We start from the raw sequence: 20,327 nt of genomic DNA on the forward strand, positions 1-20,327 counted from the left end.
TTCGAGATCCTCTGTCACATGTGGCAGTTGATCTGCCGGCATTTTCGGGGCCACCACATCCTCAAATTCGGCATCGTCATCGTCGTCATCGTCATCATTCCCAGCATCAGGGGGCGCACGCTTCGCAGCGGGCACGTCTTCGAATTCATCGTCAGAAAGAGACGACAGAGAGCTACTATCATCATCTGTGTTGTTTGCCAAGAACACAGACGCCGCTTGTGCCGAACTCGATGCGGTTGATGCATCAAGATCATCGTAGAGAGTAGGCTTTCGCTTGTTCCGCGGTTTTGCATCAGGCGACGCGCTGCGCAAGCGCTTGCGCGGTACGTGTGGTGGCATAATTATGCCATGGATAGAGGTATTGCCTCATGAAACCATTTTGAAAGGAAAAGGTTGGCATAATGCATTTTGCAACTTGTGAGTGAGCGGTTCAGATGGATTCACCCTACTATGAAAACGCGAATCGGCGCCAACACACGTGACGTCATTTACACGGGCGATATTATCGACGTTTAACAGAGGCAGTACTTGACATGTCTAGACTTTAAAAAATGGCACATGGTAGAAGTGATTGCAACGGTCAAACTTTTCTGCTCTTTTGCGAGTGCTCTCCTACATGTCAGCCGCAAGCTTGGGCTGCAATCGGCCGCTCACGCACCACCGCCGGCCCTAGCAGCCTGGGCGTTAACCAGAGAACAACTTGCCACCCCATGGCCGCTGTAGCTCCGCCCCAAATTCCCTACTGGCCACGTTCAGCACCGCGTGCGGGGGAGCTGAGCAATAGCAATTGCTTCCTAACTGTTATTGTGCAATTTTAATATAAAAACAAACCTGATTAGGTTAGGTAAAATAATGGCAGATTCTGGGCAGCGTTCTACTGTACAACACTGCGAGGCCACTGACACCATATAAGCGGTCGAGTTCCCCATGTAGCATCATCCTCGCGCTGTTCAAACACATTTAGAACCAACTTGCAAGAAATGAAATCCAGCATTTATCCCGAAGGCATGAGGTCTACCCCTTACGTCGGCAGTGGCCCCTACTGCTATGCCAATTCGTTCGCTACTGTTCTTGGAGCCAAAGCTCCTTCTACGGCCGTCATTGAGTTTGCTACCTCGTCTGCTTTTGGCATGGAGATAATTAATGTCCCCAGAAATCCTCTCATTTTCTTCGATCCATATGGCTGGGATCCTCTCAAGAGCTTTGATGATGCTCTGCAGGCAATGGGCTGGCGCTGCACTGAAGTTGTTGGCAAAGATGAGGATGATGCCTTACGCTCCCTCATGACAGCTGTGCAAAACGGTCCAGTGTTTGTTGGCCCTGTTGAAATGGGTCTGCTGAAGCATCAGCCGAATGCTCACGGTGCGATTGGTGCTGACCATTACGTCGTGGTACTTGGCATCGACAACGACACTATTGAGATGCACGACCCTCATGGTCATCCATACGCAACTCTGCCGCTTCATGAGTTCATGGCGGCCTGGAAGACTGATTCGCTTGGTTACGGCAAATCATACACCATGAGAACTGAGTTCAGGCAGATTGAGGCCCTGGATGAGGAAGACGTCATTCTACGCTCCATCCCCAACGCCCTCAAGCACATCAGCCTTCAGGCTACCGGCGTTGATAGCATGCCTTCGGGGTCAGCTGCTAATGAAGCTGCAGCAAAATGGCTATGCGACAGGATTGAAGTCGGATTGACCGATGGAATGCGCGCCCATCTGGTTTACTTTGCCGTGCAAGTCGGGGCACGACGAAGTATCGATGCTGCGACCTGTCTATCGCGTGTGGGTTACACTAAGTCAGCTACGATTATGGACAGCATTGCACGGACTATTGGGGCTCTGCAATATCCCTTGACCCAGAAGCGTGACGAAGCCGCAGTCACTATTCTGCAGAGGCTCGGGCCCATGTACGAGGAACTACGTGCAGTTCTGGAGGAGGAAGTGAAGCGCAATGGGACTGATTAGCTACTTTGTAGTCTGCTATCACAGAGCACTATTCAATAACGAAATTACAATGACCTGAACCCTCAATCTTGCCCAAACAACACCTCGCTATGCAGTATGCTAGGCCTCAATGAGATCCGGAGCCGGCCCAACTCCCCTCAAAAGTACAACGGTGTTTCCGCTTTGCAATGATGCTCCGACCTTTTCGTTGAACTCCAGCACCCTTCCACCTTCTACGTGAAACACCCGGAGCTTGTCCCGTTCATCCGAGCTTTGGTTGTTGATGTTCTGCACCTGCAGCTGTTTTGCGGCCGCATCCAGGACTCTGCCGACCACCCAGTCTTTGGAGAAGAAAAATGCGCCCTTGGGAAACTTCGCCTTTGCAGTTTCGGCCTCGGCCTCCACATACAAATAGACTCGCTTATCGGAAGGGATCTTGTCATCTCCCTTGGCAGACTTCTTCAGTGTGTTGACGGCGACCAGTCTCGCTGCGGTGGAACTCGGCTTAGGCTTCGGCAGAGCTCTGCCAGCCTGCTCCTTCTTGGCGCTCCCCCAGGCTCTTAGCTTGTCAAGAGCAGATTTCGTCTTCTTGGTGATGTCGTCGACTGGCACAAGCCGCGAGCCGAGCGGTGTCAAGTTCTTGCAATCGTGATCCTCTCCGAGGCGATGCTTGAGGCAGTAATCACGTTTGCAAGTCTGGCAGTGAACTCCTGGCGTCAAGGACGTCCCAACCATGGTTTTGCATTCTGGAGATGCGCATGGCTTTTCGTACGTCTTATCCCTCAGGGTTTTGCCGCCGGCGCCGCCTATCGACGATTTGCTCAGTTGGGCTTGCCGCCGGCGTTCGGCCCAAGCACCCGCGTTGCCGCATTTGTGCGCCGTCTCTGTGCGGTGGTCCAGACAAAATGTCTTGCTGCACGACTGGCAGTAAAAAGGGAGGAAGTCGAGCTGGTTGCAGTACTCATATTGGCAGTGCTTGCCGACTAACGTGGCGTCGGTTCTGTCTCTCATGACGTAGCTTTCTTCAGGTGCGTCGGGGCCGGGAGACGTCATCTTGCCGGAATGTAGATCAATTATGCCTTATATAAAGATACTGTGATATGATTTGCCACACCCGCAGGTCCCTGTGGCCGTTGCGCGCGTAGGCAGAAGGGATTGCGATGTGGTGCTGACCAACGTGCGGCGAATCGTCTAGAAGCGCCGCCCAGTGAGTGAGTGTGGCGATGCGCTTCAGAGTGGAACAACGCTGCGCCAAGCCAGCAACGGCCACGTGAGGCGACAAGCAACATGTTACTTCTTTATTATTGAAAAAAAAAACCAGTTGTTAGTTCAAGGTGGCAGCTGATCACAGAAGATTTGCCATTTAATTCGGGAGCTGAAAGGGGCTGGGGCTGAACTCCGAATGCCCAAAGCTACCGTCGCTGAAGTTCAACCCATTTACTGCAGCCAGCTTTAAACTGCGCGGCAGTGCGATACAACCGCGGAACGGTCCGGAAAACTGAAAATAAAAATACTGCTTAAGTTTTCTACAATATAATATACCAATTAAAGAGTTGAGCGCTGTAATTCAGAGAAACATAGAATGAATAGAAATCGTAACTCCTCCCGGGTAACACACCATGGAGCTTATTCCTTCTTGACCTTTCCAAGTTCGGCCTCTCTTCCTGTCACAGGTGCATTGCCCACTGCTTGCTTGCCCCCGACAGCCTCAAAGCCCTTGTGAAACACATATTCAACAGCCTTCTCTACGGGCTCGTCAAACATGGACGGTAGGAAGGGAACGACAGCTAGACCCAGTCCGATGGGCGCCCAAGTGCGTATGGTCGCGTTTTTGGCGTCCTTCAGTGCCCGTCCAGAATAACGGACAACACTGTGGATAGTAAAGGCCGGCAGTCCCATACTAGCAAGGGCTTGGAAAATACCTCGTTGCACCATGACCGTCTTGTAGTCCTCGAGTGGTGGAACGACACCCGGTGTCAGCTGCTCAGTAACCGTCGCGGGAAGACCCGTAATCTTTTGCTGATGGGGAGTGAGCTCCATTTGAGGGTTGAGAATTCTCTGGTTGTGGACGTATGCGCGGTAACCTTCGTGACTGACATCACCAATGAGGTACAGCCACGAAATACCGTAGGCGGCGCGCACCACCTTGGGGTGTGCTACAGGACGAAACGACTCGCCGATGTCAGATGTGTATGCGACGTATCGATGCGCAGAGAGCATAATCGTTCGAAGGCGAGTGGCGTAGGCAGCATATCGTAGGTTGGTTTCCGTAGAATCCGGGCCGCTGGGCGCAAGGTCAGTAACTGAGCCCTTCGCTGAACGACGTCGGTAAAAATTACTTACTTTCCCTCTTTCACATCGTCAAAAAAGTTGCTATTGTCTGCATTGGCCTTGTCGACAATCTTTTGCAGATTGGCGGGCAGCTTCTCTCTAGGCGGGAGCTTGTCTACCTCGGTGCTGGAGTTGGCGCTGGAAGGCTGCTCGTCCTTGGGCGTTTCCGATTTACCCCACCAAGGCATTTTGGGCGGTATTTCTTAAACAGACCGAGAGTAAAGTATAAAACAGCGAATGGCCCAGACAGAGAATATTCGATAAATAGCCTGAGATGATGCAGTAATTAAGCTTTGGAGTTGCCGGGTGCATCGTCGACACATAGTGGTGCTCGGAAGCTCGATGATTGGGGCGCCGAGGTATAGCCGCGTTACGGGCCAGTGCTTCCAGGCGTACGGAACTCCCCAAATTCTGACCTCTCCACCAGCAACCTCAACGCCCAGCATCGTTCAATTGACTCGCTTCGTACTTTAATCCCATCAATTCGTCTCCGAAAGTATATTCACAATGGTCGCCACATACACTATTGCTGGCCGTCAAGTCGGCAGCCACTACGTACGTCCAGCGGCCCCCCCTGGGGAGCAATTTAGCTCAAGCACCTGGCTCCCGCGATAGCGACACGAATACTAATGCAATGCCGTAGCTCGCCATGGGCTGGCTCGCCACCTTTGCTGGCGGTATCTACTACGTCGCGTCGGGCCCCAAGACCCCTGCCGCCTCGACCGCTGCTCCCCCGATCAACGCTGGCAGCTCCGACGAGGCCGACTTTATCAAGTGCGATATTTCCCCATCGACGGGCTCACGACCGAGTTTCGTATGCTAACGCGCCTTATAGGAAGTTCATTGAGCAGGCTGAGAAGAAGAACTAAGTTCTACTGAGGAATTGGGTGGGACATTGTACGACGCGATGTATATATAGAGCTGGCACTTCCAGCCATGCTTGATCCAACCATTGAGCAAGACAGCATTTCGGCGCTTCAATTTATGCGCGGATTTTCCTTGTCGATCTGGCGCAACTGTGACGGTTCTGTTGTGATTTTTAAGCGTGTGATTAACTATAGGACCGAACCGGAATTCAAGGTTCTCATTTTCGACGAAGGTGGAAATTCCGTGGTCGCCAGTTTACGGACCAACAAGATTGTTCTCGAGGCAGGATTACTGTTCGGCGTATTTTGGAAAGTCCCATCTTGGCCTAGAATTCTTTTCGCAGCTTAACCGGATCATGTTGCACAGAGATCTGCGATTCACAGCCAGCCGCCATGGGATTTGCTTACGGGCTAGGGGACAGATAACTAAGTCACTGTAGATGCTTAGCTTTCATATCGTCCGGCCTCGGTCTATCTCCTCAGCAGGCTCTTATGCGGTCTCGCTTGTTGGACCAGGTTGCGCTCAGGATGAACCACCAGATCTTGGCACCTGAAACTAACACGATCTGCGAATAGCAGAGCATCTGTTGGTTATTTATCACAAAATATCACTCTAGAATGATTTCTTGTAATAATTATGTGAAATACGAAAACGAGACCGCTAGACGCTCAACCGCGTGACGGGCTATGGCTGTTGGACGTGGTAGGCTTGGGTGAAAGGCAAACATTACGCCACAGCTGCAGGCCCAATCAACACCTTTAACTTTCGATTTGCTCCTTGTTCCATGCACCTGCCGCTCTTGTAATGTTGATTTCGCGCGGCCCCAATCTAGGAGCCATTAATCAGACATTTGTATTTATGCATTTTCAATTAGGCCGTATTTCGTCGCCCCTCTTAGCGCAAAGGCCCGTAGTGCAATTCTGTAGTAGCCTGCGCCCGAGTAATTTTGCACTTAGCAAGCACAAGCGGCAAACGGTTCAACCAAGATCACGTGCGGACACCCAAACTGGTGAGCCCGACAAAGGCATCACCGCCTTAGTAGAAAATCCTACTATGAGCTACGCTTCGGATACAACGATTGCAACAACCGCAGCTTCCCATACCCACCTTGGCATAGCTTGTAGCTGGACCATGTCCGAAGACACCACCGACCCAGCTCTGGTCCCTGACCCAGCTCACGACATTTCGTTGACACCAAGCGGCTCCAAGGAACGCCATTCGTTGACGCTTGACCAGCGTCGTGCGCTGCGAAGATGGGCCAGCAGTCAGACCATGCGCCCGTCCCACAGGGCGTGCATCGACTGGTTCTTTGACCAATATGGGCAGATGATCAGCCAGTCCACCGTCTCCCATTCTCTGTCGCCCAAGTACTCCAGGCTAGATGGAGAGCACCCGCAGCTGTCCGGGTCGCGGTTGCGGTTTGGCAACTGGCCCGACGTGGAAAAGCTTGTGCTACTATGGTACCAGCAGGTACAGGCCTCTGGGCGCCAACCAACAAACGACGAGCTCGGCGAAAAGGCAAAGTCCATCTTTAGCCAGCTACCCCGCTACCGCGAAGAACCGGCACCCGAGTTTTCACCTGGCTGGATCCACAGGTTCAAGAAGAGATACGGACTCCTCATACGCCGCCAGCGACGGCACGCCGATGCGAGCATGAGCCCCGCCGACGACATTGAATATTTGTCCGACTGCGTGCCGCGATTCATGGCCATCGCCCACGACACGAGCCCTGCCGCGATCCGCGAACAAGTCCTCCGCGTGGTGGGCGTAGAAGCGTCCCTCAACACCTGCGCGCTCGTTCGCGACGAGATTATGCGCCGCATAGCGGCTGAGCAACCCCCGCCAGAGATGCACATGCCGCAACCCGAGGACGAGCTACCTCCTCCACAGCCAGAGCAACAACACATGTATGCAGACGACGACCCCGAGGTCGTGCTGCAAAATGCGCTCCGTCAGCTGCAAGAGGAAGAGCAGGCCGCGGAGGAGCAAGCTGCCGCCGTTCGGGAAGAACGCGAACGAGCCGAGCACGCAAGTCTGCAGGCAGCCCATATGGTTACGGATAGACCTCAGGACCACAGATACGAGACACCGTCACAGGAGATCCCCCCAGAGCTGACATTAACGCCAATCCACTCCAATCAGCCAATGGAGTCTCACGAAGGGCCTCTACGCTGTCCATTCTGTATCAACCAGCGTATGCTGAGAACCATCAAGGAGGCTGTTGAGCACATGTCAACACATGTTGTGGTATAAATATGCTTTCTTCTTCACCTTTCTTCGCAGCGTTGCTATCCTTCGCTTCGCTTCTTCCCTGTCGTATACTCTGCGAAGGGTTATGTACATTATGATTTATCTGTGAAGCATGGAGAAATATTGTGGCAACAATACTGGCTGGCGTTCATGAGTTTACAAAGGGGTACTTATATAGTTACGATAAGCATGACAAACAATAATACTGATGAACTTGCTTTGTTGTAGTCTTAATAATGCATGTCTCTGCGATCGTCTTATATCAATGCAGCGCTTCGGAGCCTCGCAATAATGGGATCTTCCGCCTCGCTATCATCAATGGGCTCCGAACCAATGTAATTCTTCCAAAACTTGAGCCCCTCCAGACCCTCTTCTCTACACACAGCGCCGTGCTCTTCGGCCATGAGCAGCTCCTCCTCGGCAACGCCCAGACTCCAGCCGAACCGTTCCGCGGCTTCTTGCGCCGTCACGCCGCGACCAAACGCTCGCCAGTCCCAGAGCACGTCACGCTCTGGTGGAAATTCGTGCAGATCCTGGAGCCACGAGAGCAGTGTCTTGATGGTGGTTTCGTCAGTGCGATCCCGTCCCTGCACGACCATGACGCCGCTTCGAAAGGTGCGGAGCCGAACTGGCATTTTTAAGCTCTCCCATAACCGAGCCGCCTTTTCAAAATCCAGCGGGCTGACGAGCTCAACGCCCCCACGTGCTCTGTTGAACATGGCCCATAGATCGACCAGAGTCAAGATACCGCCTGCCTTTTTAAGCACACTCCGCGTGTCGTCAGTGAGGAATTCAGCCAAGTTGCGCGCCAGCTCGGAGAGATAGAGCGATTCCGAGCCGCCGCTACCCCCGACCATGTCCTTTGTCGTAACAAGGCCAAGTTGGCTCGCTGACTCGGCAAGAATTGCGTTCTCTTCCGCCGAGAAGCTGCCATTCCCAGAACCTTTCTGCAAGGAAAACTTCTCAGCAAGCGCAATGACCTCTTTTGCAGACGCCATGAGCGCCTCAAGATCCTCAAAGGCACTACCAATGAGTAACTCGTTATTCTTGTGCCGGCTCAGACCGAGCTGCTCAAGACCAGCGATGCCCGCCGTCTTTGTTCTGCGCTCGCTCACGCCTGTGTCGGCTTCTGCGCCAGAGAGGCTGCCGTCTCGAGGGCGTCCTTTTGGTGGAGGGGGAGCATTGTGCAATAGCCACTTCCGTTGCGTCATGGACCCCTTCAATCGCTCGTAAAAGATCTTCTCTCCGCCGCCGCGAAATGATATCTTCACCCCATCAAGAGCCTCCAAGCTTATAGGCCCGCTTGCGGCCTTTTTGTCAAGCATTGGCCCCGGGGACTCGGTTCGGTCATTGTTAAGCGCAGGTGTCGTCGCGAAAACGGGACCTGACTTGGACACGAGTGACGCACCGCACATCTCGCACGACATCAATGACGGATGATTGGAAAAAGTACATCTCGGGCACTGAAGAGGCTCATTTGATCGGCGCATCGTACTCTGACCGAAATACTCATTCGTAGGATGGCCAGCATCCGTTGTTCGCTCAGACGCCGGCGGCGGGGCTTGTGGTGGTGCTACCGACCGCTTGGATGCATTTGAAATGGCAGCTTTCAGCACATGCTGCAGGGTTGGTTTGATACCACAAGCAAGGCATGGCGGTAGAGGCGTATGTGCATTTGCTGTCGTCGCGTCAAAGTTGGCAGGCACTGGATTGGAGAAGCTGCATATTTTGCAGACCCAGGTCGCAGCTGTGACATTTTGCGACTCGGTTGGTGGCCGATAGCCGCCTTCACTGTTGGGCGTTGGTGTTGAATGCCTCGAGTTCGGCGCGACAGTTGTAGAACGACTTTGCAGTCCTGACCTGCGAAGCGGCTTGGGTATCAAAGTGATCTTGGCTGACGACTTGAGGAACCCCGCATAGAACTCATATCTGTCCACATCCTTCAGTTCCAAAGCTGCAGAGTTCAAGCGCGGCTCATTTTTATCGACATAACATATTCGATGTGTAGTCAAGTACACCTGCCCATTTTGCTGGTTTGGCAATTTAAACTTGCTTCAGAACATTAGCGTCTCACGTTGAGCCCGCGCAGGCAAGTGGCACTTACCCCTCATATAGGCCGACATTATCTTGCACAAACAGCAGCACCTCATCTGGTAGATAGGAGGGCCTTAGCGCTGTCGTCAAGTCTATGTGTTTTAAGAACATCCGTCATATCATATCTCCGCGGCTGGTGATGTCAAGGTGAGGGCAAAAGCGGGCGAAGATCGCCGCCAAAGTTTGAGGGAAGCCAAGTGCCGTGGGGCTCGTAGGCAATTGCCAGAACGAACCAGAATTCACTTCAAAATATAAAAGAAGTCCGCGCTGTTATTTGAGCATAAAATTGATATTTTTGTCGTTGATTTAAATCATCAAAATCGTCATCTACAGCTGCTGCTGTCTTGTTGCGCGTCAAGCGTCGCTGCTGTGTTACCCGTGGTTCTACCGCCGCAGTCACGGGACACAAAACTTCAAGAGACGCACCGGCGCCATTTCGTTTCCAGGCAAATCTAAAGTCAAGGTCTCCTTCAAACCGGTGAACACTGCGACGCTGCTTTCATTTCTCAAAAAAAACTCTGCGCCGGATCTTATTATCATCGACGCTGCCCCGTGAACTAACATCTAATTCAGCTTCCGTACCCGAGATGGTATCTGGCTGGCCCGCCACGCAAACTGCGCCCAGCGCCCAGTCTGCACCTGCACCTCACGCCTATCATCCCAGTACGTACCCCGGGGTTGTGCAACTTGAGCCTTTTTAGCGACTAACGTGACAGCAGATCCTGCATTCATTCCCGTTCAGGTTCGACAAGGATTCGCGCAATATATCCCTCCTCCACCTCCCGGATACCAGGCCGTGCCTCCCGCTGCACCCCCCGGAATGTCACCACCCGCAGCAGCAGCTCCGGAGGCTCAGCCCAAGGCGAAGACTGAATGGCCGGAATCCGTTAGAAATTATGTCCAGCGATCATTCCTTCCCACCAACGACGATGCCTATGTTACTCGGGCCGAGATAGAGGCGAAGCTGAAGGATACTATCGGAGTGGCCAAGGACAATGGCTCACTGCACACCCTCGACTGGGATAAGATGCCACTGCCGCAAGTGCTTATCAAGGCCGATCGCGCGGCGAAACTAGGAAACCCATTATACAGCATAGACAACACGAGAAAGCGAAAGTCTACCGAGTCGACAATCGAAGGCGTTACGAAAGCGCCGTGGAACACGGCTAAGGACCGTAGTTCATTGGAAGCTCGAACATCGTATCCGTACGAAAAGCGAGGCGACTTGGACGACAGTGCAAAGTCCAGTAAGTTCCAGAAGGACGCGAGCAAGCGCAAGCGACGCTTTGAGACCGAGTACAAAGCCGCGAACATTACGCCGACGGAGAGCACTCTGTCGTCAGGGCCTATTGTGGGCACCAGCGAAGTGTTAGAAAAGAGATATCTACGCTTGACTGCCCCGCCTATTCCCTCCAACGTTCGTCCGGAGCACATTTTACGCCAAACCTTGGATTTGCTGAAGAGGAAGTGGAGGAAGGAGGGCAACTATTCTTATGTGTGCGACCAGTTTAAATCGATGCGACAAGATTTGACTGTACAGCGCATAAGAAACGACTTTACGGTTTCGGTGTACGAGATTCACGCCAGAATCGCGCTTGAGAAGGGGGATATTGGTGAGTATAATCAGTGCCAGACCCAGCTGCGTTCTCTGTACGAGCTGGGCCTGAAAGGGAACGCCGTGGAATTCAAAGCGTATCGTATTTTATATTTCATTCATACAGCCAACCGGACAGGATTGAACGACACGATGGCAGATCTAACAGCAGCAGAAAAGGAGGAAATGCCGATTAAGCACGCTTTGAACGTGCGATCGGCATTGGCGTTGGGAAACTATCACAAATTCTTCCAGCTATACCTCGACACACCCAACATGGGAGCATATCTTATGGATATGTTTGTGGTCAGAGAACGCCTAGCAGCGCTATGTAATATGTGCAGAGCGTACGTTGCATCCTGATACTACAGCACACGGCCGACCGCTAATAATCACACAGGTACAAACCCGATGTCAAGCTCCGATTCGTCACTGAAGAGCTTGGCTTCGAGTCGGATGCGGATGCAGCCCAGTTCATCATTGACCAACAAGGCCAAGATTTGCTTGAAGATCGCTCCGACAATATCGTATTTTTGACAGGCAAAGCGGGCAACCTCTTTGAGACATCCCGCGCGACAGCCTTCAGAAGTGTTGACATCAAGGGTCAGATCTGAACGTGACCTCATGATATATTATTTTTGCGATATTCCGTCCACTCCCCCATCACGTACCCCAATCTGTTCGAACGACGAGCCTCTGGACATTATTCAGTAACGAAGGGCTTCTTTTCTGGCACATTTTTTCCTACGACATGAATTCTGTTCCGCGCCCGTAGAGGCAAATACTAAGTGCCAACGCGGAACCGATTTTTTTGTTATCTCACCATACCTAGCGAGCGACCATGGTTCGGCATTTAGCGGGATAGCAGAGCTTGTTTCACGTGGAGCTGGAAGCGCCAGGACAAGTGAAGATGCAACCAAGTACATACAGAAGCAACAAGGGAGATTCATCTCCGGTTTAGCATTTTTGGCGCTTGCACTGATGGGGAGGGAGTCACTTTCTTTTCTCATTTACTTCCCTGAAGCCGCAAGCGAGTTTCGACGGCTGTTTCTGCAGTTATTGGATAGACGCCTAGCCCGTTTGGTAGCTCCCCTTTGATAGCTTGTGAAGACGTTTCCCACGTTTTTTGAATCATCATGCGTTGCATTTGGAATGTGTTGAGTATTCGTTTGCATATCTATCCATGCCTGGCCCGCGAAGCGTGCGTGTTTATGCATCTACCAGGGAAGCCCTGCAGACGTTTCAGTCTTTACATGGAGCCAATAACTCGGCTGGCACAGCCCCGCCTGTGTAGGGTCATGAGTAACGTCTTGAACATGGTAGCCACGTTTACTTTTTTTTTTCTTTTTTCGTGATACACTCGCTTGGAGGATCAGCAAGCATCCATGCGTCTTCCATCGGGACTTCCTTGGTGCGGTGCGACGGGCGGAGGAAACACAGGCAGAGACAGCAGCCAAGCAAACGACCGAACAAGCAGCCGAACCATCAGGTGTAAGCTTCGTGTGCCGTGGAGATGATTTTTCATTGGAGTCATTGTTCGTATCTTTTCCAGTGCTGAACAGATGTTGTGCCTCCCACTCGGCGTGGTGCGAGGGCATCACGCCATGTAGGTGCGGCTGTCGAACCGCATGTAGCCAGCATGAAAAGGGCTGCAGGTACGGATGGAACTGGGTTCGTGGCGCACCAAGAATATTAAAAAGGTAAAAAGAGATAGTTCTTTTTTTCTAATTTCCGCGCGGAGCTGGAGGGGTATAACAATGCGTGGCGCCGTGGTTATTATTAAACAAAGATGTGCCGTTTATGCACTGGATACTAACAATGGCCGGCTCAAGCCCAGGGGGCCGCATTCCAGTGGGCGGTGCTGGTTTCAATGGCCACGCGACCCCACGCTTCCGTGCCTGTTGAAGGTATTGTTGTTTTTCTGATAGGTGGGTATAACAGACGTCATGTCAATGCCGAGGAGAAGTGAGGAGAAGAGATGAAGAGGCCTCACCCATTGTTGTTTGTTAGAGAGGTAGGCATGCAGGTGGCGCTGTAAGCGAGGGTCGCGGGACAGCTGGCTGGGAGCGTCTTTAGGCAGCACTGAACAGTCGCAACGAGATGAAAACTACGGCGCATACTTGGCCTACATAAGACGAGTTTATTATGTTTGACAGGTGACGAATCAAATGGAGCATGGGTACGGGGAGATGAGCAATGAGTTGCTCCCTGTGTTGGATGGATGGTGGTGGTGTATACCGCGGATGCAGAGTGACTGCGCCGTGCTCGCAATTAATTAATTGCCGCCAGCGTACGAGGCGGAAAAGCCACACCCGAAGGGACGAGCTGGTAACGTTAATCAGTTTGGTACCAAGACACAAAGCACCCGATCTGTGTCTGCAAGCCCAACGCAAGGGACGGCACAGACGTCGCCTTGCATTAATACCAGGACAACTGGGTGATGGTTGGAGGCCCGAGGGGCAGGCAGGCCAGGTACTGGCAAGGTACCTACTGTACCGTGGGCCTTGGCATGCCGGTGGCGGCTTTCAGTGGCTCTAGTGGATGCTGTAGAAAGGCAACGCACTGTCACCCCCGCCGTGGCCCCCCGGAAAGCTTGTGCCTTTGTCGCTCATCTCACCCAAGCGACCGCCGAGGTGCTAGGTACCTTACCTTTCCTACCTCATTACCTTACGGTACGTACCTTGTTGACTGCTGTATTCACTGCTGTATATTGACTGAGAGTGCGGCTCTGAGTAAAAGTGCCTTGCTCATGACAATGTTGTACCTACATAGGTACATAATCACCCTTCTGCAAGCTCTTTGTACCCCTCCTTTTCCCGTCCCAGCCTCTGGCCTCTCTCCTCGTAGCCGCCTTACCTACCTATGCATCACCCTCTCCTGCCTTGTCTATTTTTTTTCCCTTTGCTTCACAACCACCCAACCATCTAGCCCAGCTTCCTTTGACCCACTAGTGCCGCTCTGAAAGAAACTTGTGCGCTACTTGTCGGCCTACCACGGCGCTTGCCGCCACCCTCTTTGTTTCCTCTTCACACCAAGCAATCCATCCCCCTCTTCAGATTTAGCTAGTGCGACGCCTGTTTTTTCCTTACCATTGAGGGGGCAATTCTCGCCAGAAACCTTGACAGCGAATAAAACGAAACGGTCTATCGATACCGACAAGCCCCTACTACAAGCGTCACCCGTCTACGACCCGGTGATCGCGTTGCCTCTGCGCAGGCCATCCATCTCGACTCCGTCTCCTTGTAGTCTTTGCTGCAGAGCGACCATCGATCGCTTTATACTGTCGCAAGAATGAAGGTGCGTTTGCCTGCCCTCGCCAATCCCGCAGCCCCTCGCGCTGAGTCCCCGTCCGAGCCGTTGCGATCGCGTCATTAGCTTCGAGTTGCTGGCTGCAGCGCAGCAGAATGCTCTTCCAGACAGCTGAAGCGACAAGACCGCAGAGCTCGAGTGCTTTGATCATTCCACGCTGTGCTGAAGATGACCTCGGCGCGACCGCAACACCATGTTTTCCCCACCAACCCTTTATGGCATGCATTCAACGCGAGCGTTTGCTAATCTGCTCGATTCTCTCTAAACAGGCTCTTCGACGATCCATCAAAGGCGACAAGGACAAGTCCCAGACTGCCCCTGTCACGCCAAAGTCGGCTGTCGCAATTGTCCCTCCGAAAAAGGTTCGTTTGCCTACCAACGGCTACCACGACAGGACCTCTGCGTCCACTGACGACGGTCGAAACACGTAAATCACATGCTAACAAGCATACTTCTGCACCAGGTCATCCGAGCGCTTTACGACTACACTGCCCGCACCTCGCAGGAGCTGAGCTTCTCCCGAGGCGACTTCTTCCACGTTATCGGCCGCGAAGAAGACCCCGACTGGTACGAAGCATGCAACCCGGCTCTGCCAGATGCGCGTGGCCTGGTGCCTGTCGCCTTCTTCCAGGCTCTTGGCCGAACCGAGCGAGACAGCGCGCAATCCGAAGGCACCGGCATTCGCCCACCTACAGCCAACAAGACCCCTGATCACGACTCTGGATACAGCGACGCCTCCCCGACTTCTAGCGCCATCCCTAGCCAACGCCTCTCCAAATCTGGCGGCAAGGGCGGCGCCATGGTCTACGGCATTGTCATGTACGACTTTGTGGCCGAGCGAGCAGACGAACTGAACGCCAAGGCTGGCGAGGCCATCATCGTAATCGCACAGTCTAACCCGGAGTGGTTCGTTGCCAAGCCCATCGGCAGACTAGGCGGCCCCGGTCTCATTCCCGTCTCGTTTATCGAAATTAGAGACATGGCCACCGACAGAGCCATTGCCAACCCTGGCGACGCCATCAAGCAGGCCGGCGTGCCTCGGGTCGAGGAATGGAAGAAGATGGCCGCTGAGTACAAGAATAGCAGCATCACCCTCGGGAAATTCGAGGCTGGCCAGCAGCAGATGGAACAAGGTATGGAGCGCCTCAGTCTGCAGCAGCAGGCCGAGAGCCAAGCCGGTGGACATTCTCGGGCCCAGTCAACCCAACAGGCCGCTCGCCATGTCAGCAACTCGACATCCGATCTCTACGCCCCGATCCAGGCTCGAATCCCCCGTTACTGCTTTGCCGAGGACAAGTACTGGTTTGTTATCGAAGCCATGCTGGAGGACGGCCGACACTGGGAGCTTTCACGATACTACGAAGACTTTTACGACTTTCAGATTGCACTGCTTACGGAATTTCCCACGGAAGCTGGCAACACAGGATCGCAAAAACGATCACTGCCGTACATGCCCGGACCTGTCAGCTATGTCACCGATGCCATCACGGAAGGTCGCCTGCACAACCTAGACGCATACGTAAAGAACTTGCTGGGCCAGCCCGCCTATATTTCGCGCTGCACCCTAGTCAAGCAATTCTTTGCCCCTCGAGAGGGTGACTATGAGATGGACGGCAACACCAACGGCCAGGAATATAGGGATTCGCAAGAGTCGCACCAGTCAGGATCACCTACAAATGGCGACTCGAGAAACGGGTCCAGAAGCAATCTGAACGGTGGTGGCTATGGTGGACTGCCTTCTGGCCCACGCCAAGCCAGTGGATCAGGACCAGGTAAGATGCAAAACTTCAACTCTGCTGCAGCATTGGACATAAAACTAACTCTACACAGCTGGTCAACAGCAGCAACTGATCAAGGTCAAGATGTACCACGGCGACGATCTCATTGCCCTGCGCGTGCCTCGTGTCGATACTCGCTCGGACAAGGATGCCCAGTTCAAGAAGCTTCAAGGCGTTATTGCGACCCGTCTGGACGTGTCCGACCGAGACGAGTTGCAATTGTTTTCTCTTAACGAGCAGACGAAACAGCCCAGCAACTTGATCAGCGCTTACGACCTCGACTCAGTTCTGGGTAAGTCGGACAAGCTGCTTCTACGCGCCGAGGTAATGCGCAACTAGGCTGCTCCGAAAATCACCAACAGTCATATACGCTCCGTCGATCTTTGCCATTTTTCTTTTCTTTTCTTGGGTACAAATTCTTTACTTCTTTAGTATCTAGGCTGAAGATGCACGCGCAATCTTGACATTGGTGTAGCTTTTGCTGACGTCTTGCTCATCCGCGGCAATCTCCATGAGTCATGAGTGGGAGCTCTTCGACATAATGGTGACAGCCCATGTACGAGCGAAAGCGGTCTTACAGAGGATGCACGACTCTTTTTCTTCTTTTCAGCATTTATACTCTTTTTTTGTCCTTGTCAGCAGAGCAATCGCTGCGGATCCTTCTTTTATCGTTGCAGAGGCGGCTCACATACTCGTCCTGCAATGCTGGCTTTTTTCTTTTTTTGCTGCGGCGTTCAGGTTGGGGTTGATTGATTTTACTTTTTTTGGTAGCAGTTTATACCTGAGCAGGGACGGGAACAATGATGTAAAGCTGTCATGGTTTTTTTAACGGGACGGAGAAGAGGGAATGAATTAAATGATCTAGGACAATGTGATGCTATCGCTTGTCGCAACATGTGAGGTTGAGAGTAAGAAAAGGGATGTTGGAGAAGAAAAAAATCAAGATGGCGAGGAGGAATATGCGAGGATGGAATTTTCACTGTATCTACCTTGCGGCGATTGAATCAATATGTCCAAATCCAATTGTTGAGCAAGTTGAAAGTACGTTGGTAGGACAAGTGCTTGCCACGCAGTACATTACTTCCAGAGCTGGCGAAATAGTGAACACTAATGAAGATACAAAAATGCATGACTCCCAAGTAAGATATCCCCTCTAAACCGATTTCCAGCGTGAACCCCGTGGATCTATAATGCAGTAATGGATGTGCAAAAGGCAGTATATCATAGGTGACCGTTATTATGAAACAATAGTGAAAAGAAGGAAAATGAAACGAAAAGGGCACAGAGTGGCATTTTGATCATTCCAACTTTGCCATGAAGCCCTGCCGGACTTTGTAGTTGACGACGCCGCCGACGCCAAACGCTGGGACGATGCGTCCGATGCGCGCCGCGCACGAGGGGAGCCATCCGCCACGAATCGCGCGCCAGCGATCTCCCCACGTCATCCTCGCAGCCGCCGTCGACGGGCGGTTGTACAGGTCCAGGCCGAGCAGGTGCAGCGGCGTCGAGAAGAGCTGCACGGCGGCGGGGGCGAGGAACTGCGCGGCCGTGAGCCCGGAGACGCGCATGCTCTGCGCCGTGTAGGCGTCGAGGTGCGGCGCCAGGCGCGCGGGGATGTTGAACGACGCAAAGATGGTCAGGCAGTCGCGCAGCGCAAAGATGGCAAAGCAGGGGAGCGGGACGGGTCGCGGGGCGGAGGCGCCGGGCGCGCGGAACAGCTTGACAAAGGCCTGGTCCTTGTACACGCAGAGCGAGACGTTGGCGAGCGACGAGGCGGCGAATTTGGAGGGGCCGGAGGTGGTGGTGCGGGCAGGCGAGGCGGAGAGCGTCGAGGAGGCGGTGTCGAGCGTGTTGGCGGTCAGGTAGGTGCCGCCGTAGAGCAGGAAGACGAGGCCGACGGGCTTGGAGGCGAGGGTGCGGAGGGGGTGGCGCAGGAGGGAGGTGAAGGAGCGGCGGAGGGAGGCGAGGATGGACGGGCTCGAGCCGGAGGCATTTTCCATGATGGATCTGGAGGAGACATTGGTTAGAGATGGGAGATTGGGAGGTTGGTCGGAGGGAAGGGGGGTTTACTTGTCAATGAAGGCTATTAGAGGGGATATTAAGCCGGCGGCGCATGCAGCACTGATGGCGTCGGCGCCGAGACGCATGCCGAGGTTTTTGGTGTTCCATTGGCGTGCTTTCGAGCTCGTTTGTGTGGGAGGTGTGGTTGTGATTGTGGTGGAGGATGGTGGCGATGGCGTCGCGGCATCCACGGACGGAGCCATGGCTTTGCAATTCCGTCTTTTATTTTGTGTTTCAGCCAGATATAGCGGATATTATACCAATGTAGGATGGCGGGAGTGTCGGAGGCGGTATGGGAGTATAGGACGAAGCTCGACGAGTGAATTGCGTCGCATCCCCGGTGGATGGTGTTTTGTCGGGTAGGAAGCTTAATGACGGCAGCGAGGGATTTTCGGTGGGACGATACGAGGGAGAAGAAAGAGAAAGAAGGAGAAAAAAAGGTCCGCTGGTTCGATTGGGATTGGCAATGCAAAGCTGGGGTCGTCGTCGTCGTTGTCGTCGAGAAGAATGAGAAGAAGGGCGTGATAGCTATGGAGCTGCTCTGTCCTACATCGAGCTGTAAGAAAAAAAAGTCCCGAAGTCGGAGCGGTGGGCGGCCAGGCTGGGCCGTTTGCCATTAGGTAACTCGGGTGCGGGCGGGTTTATTCACGGCGTTTTCTGGCGAGAGCCGCTGCGCCTCGATCCACTAGTTATGTATAGTAGAGTATTATAAATTGACTCTCTCTTTATAAGTAACTTTAATCTCTAATAATGATATAAAATAATGGATAAAAATCATGTAAACACAAGGCAAAATAATGACATTATAATAAAAGAACAAAATAAAATAATGTTGTCCCTGGTGCCGTTTGTGGAATATACATGATCGATGGGTAACGACGGCTTTACGTCCGAGTTATCGCCTGAAAGTTAAATGTATCCGCGTTGGATTCCTTTATCGTGGCATAGTTATAAGAACGCCATACTTGACCAAGGCATAGTTCTGCATTTAAATACACCCCTTTAATAACAAGTTACTACCAGGTCATGTAAATCGCCGTATTTATCCTGACTGTACTGTGTGCCTAACTAGTAGCGTCCCTTGCGGCCCATTCCTCCACGCGGAAATTGTGGTCGCATGACTGCGTCAAGTCCAATTAGTAAATAGGTACTTGTAGCTCTCATGGCCGCTGGACTTTGGGAGAATCATGCGTAGCACGCCACGTTCCATAGTGGCCGAAAGCTGGGGCTTCTCAAGCCCTGCTGGAAAGTTAAAGACTCGCGAGAATTCGCCAGTATGGCGTTCCTGAAGCCAGTAATTGGGCTTCTTGTTCTCGTCGTGTTCTTTTGCGTCATCTCTCGTGTCTCCAGAAGAGTCGTGCTTGTCTTGCGAGGTTTTTGGCTCGCCTCCAGTGCTCGAGGCGAATGATGCCCCGACTTTGCCGGATATGAGCAACGTCCGCGACTCCGTAAGCTCAATGTTGAGATCCTCTTTCTTCATGCCAGGAAGCTCACCGAAGAGCTCATAGGCGTCTCCGATGTCGCAAATGTCGAATTTGGGCTGCCATGCAGCAGGATGCCCGAGATTCCGACGCCAATGGTGATCTGGGTCCAAGTACTTTGGCGAGCGTCAAAATGGTATGGACTTGGAGTGAAGAGAGCCATGGTATGTATTTAGCAAAGGTTATGATTGAATGGTTGTCTCTGGGGACAGGTTGAAGATGATGCTTTGGCTGAATTTAATAGAACTTGGACCTCTATTCTCATGGAAGCATACAGCTGATATGGGGCTGGATTTTATCAACATAAATATTGGTGCTGCGCCCAATTAAGCATCACGCCCGCATCGGGCCACGGCTGGTAGTGGTGTGATCGTGGGGTGATCGCGGGGGGTGATCGTGGACTGATGCGTTGGCTGGCGTCATGAAGTGTCAAGTCAATGGATTGGCTCTAAAGCTGACTTGGCGCATCGCCGCGTTGGTGAGATTCCCGTTTTGCAACCCATCTCTATTTTATTTGTACAGACACCAAACTAAAAACACATGATACGCTGGTAGTCGCTGCTGTGGTACATTTATTGTGGTATCCATCACATCACTCACACTAATGCTTACG

General features: G+C 52.7%; 9 protein-coding genes across 9 annotated transcripts; 5 read left to right on the forward strand and 4 right to left on the reverse strand.

The window, feature by feature from the left end:
- Positions 1 to 980: 980 nt before the first annotated feature.
- On the forward strand, positions 981 to 1,970 carry LMH87_010539 (uncharacterized protein; the record flags this gene model as incomplete). The annotated part of the gene is made up of 1 exon (XM_056197712.1): positions 981 to 1,970. One exon carries the CDS (start codon positions 981 to 983, stop codon positions 1,968 to 1,970), a length of 990 nt encoding a protein of 329 aa, XP_056054734.1.
- Positions 1,971 to 2,069: 99 nt separating this feature from the next.
- On the reverse strand, positions 2,070 to 3,002 carry LMH87_010540 (uncharacterized protein; the record flags this gene model as incomplete). The annotated part of the gene is made up of 1 exon (XM_056197713.1): positions 2,070 to 3,002. One exon carries the CDS (start codon positions 3,000 to 3,002, stop codon positions 2,070 to 2,072), a length of 933 nt encoding a protein of 310 aa, XP_056054735.1.
- Positions 3,003 to 3,575: 573 nt separating this feature from the next.
- On the reverse strand, positions 3,576 to 4,468 carry LMH87_010541 (uncharacterized protein; the record flags this gene model as incomplete). Its single annotated transcript, XM_056197714.1, has 2 exons — positions 3,576 to 4,233; positions 4,293 to 4,468. 2 exons carry the CDS (start codon positions 4,466 to 4,468, stop codon positions 3,576 to 3,578), a joined length of 834 nt encoding a protein of 277 aa, XP_056054736.1.
- Positions 4,469 to 4,787: 319 nt separating this feature from the next.
- LMH87_010542 (uncharacterized protein) lies at positions 4,788 to 5,149 on the forward strand (the record flags this gene model as incomplete). Its single annotated transcript, XM_056197715.1, has 3 exons — positions 4,788 to 4,835; positions 4,924 to 5,054; positions 5,116 to 5,149. The coding sequence occupies 3 exons, from the start codon at positions 4,788 to 4,790 to the stop codon at positions 5,147 to 5,149; spliced, it is 213 nt and encodes a 70-aa protein (XP_056054737.1).
- A 1,129-nt stretch (positions 5,150 to 6,278) lies between these two features.
- Positions 6,279 to 7,400, forward strand: LMH87_010543 (uncharacterized protein; the record flags this gene model as incomplete). The annotated part of the gene is made up of 1 exon (XM_056197717.1): positions 6,279 to 7,400. The coding sequence occupies one exon, from the start codon at positions 6,279 to 6,281 to the stop codon at positions 7,398 to 7,400; it is 1,122 nt and encodes a 373-aa protein (XP_056054738.1).
- Positions 7,401 to 7,654: 254 nt separating this feature from the next.
- Positions 7,655 to 9,602, reverse strand: LMH87_010544 (uncharacterized protein; the record flags this gene model as incomplete). The annotated part of the gene is made up of 3 exons (XM_056197718.1): positions 7,655 to 8,781; positions 8,893 to 9,449; positions 9,502 to 9,602. The coding sequence occupies 3 exons, from the start codon at positions 9,600 to 9,602 to the stop codon at positions 7,655 to 7,657; spliced, it is 1,785 nt and encodes a 594-aa protein (XP_056054739.1).
- A 476-nt stretch (positions 9,603 to 10,078) lies between these two features.
- Positions 10,079 to 11,699, forward strand: LMH87_010545 (uncharacterized protein; the record flags this gene model as incomplete). Its single annotated transcript, XM_056197719.1, has 4 exons — positions 10,079 to 10,154; positions 10,211 to 11,104; positions 11,261 to 11,432; positions 11,486 to 11,699. The coding sequence occupies 4 exons, from the start codon at positions 10,079 to 10,081 to the stop codon at positions 11,697 to 11,699; spliced, it is 1,356 nt and encodes a 451-aa protein (XP_056054740.1).
- Positions 11,700 to 14,376: 2,677 nt separating this feature from the next.
- Positions 14,377 to 16,511, forward strand: LMH87_010546 (uncharacterized protein; the record flags this gene model as incomplete). The annotated part of the gene is made up of 4 exons (XM_056197720.1): positions 14,377 to 14,382; positions 14,664 to 14,756; positions 14,858 to 16,166; positions 16,225 to 16,511. The coding sequence occupies 4 exons, from the start codon at positions 14,377 to 14,379 to the stop codon at positions 16,509 to 16,511; spliced, it is 1,695 nt and encodes a 564-aa protein (XP_056054741.1).
- Positions 16,512 to 17,470: 959 nt separating this feature from the next.
- LMH87_010547 (uncharacterized protein) lies at positions 17,471 to 18,319 on the reverse strand (the record flags this gene model as incomplete). The annotated part of the gene is made up of 2 exons (XM_056197721.1): positions 17,471 to 18,179; positions 18,243 to 18,319. The coding sequence occupies 2 exons, from the start codon at positions 18,317 to 18,319 to the stop codon at positions 17,471 to 17,473; spliced, it is 786 nt and encodes a 261-aa protein (XP_056054742.1).
- Positions 18,320 to 20,327: the final 2,008 nt, after the last annotated feature.

The sequence above is a fragment of the Akanthomyces muscarius genome, chromosome 5 (assembly GCF_028009165.1).
Source record: "Akanthomyces muscarius strain Ve6 chromosome 5, whole genome shotgun sequence".
Taxonomy (NCBI): domain Eukaryota; kingdom Fungi; phylum Ascomycota; class Sordariomycetes; order Hypocreales; family Cordycipitaceae; genus Akanthomyces; species Akanthomyces muscarius.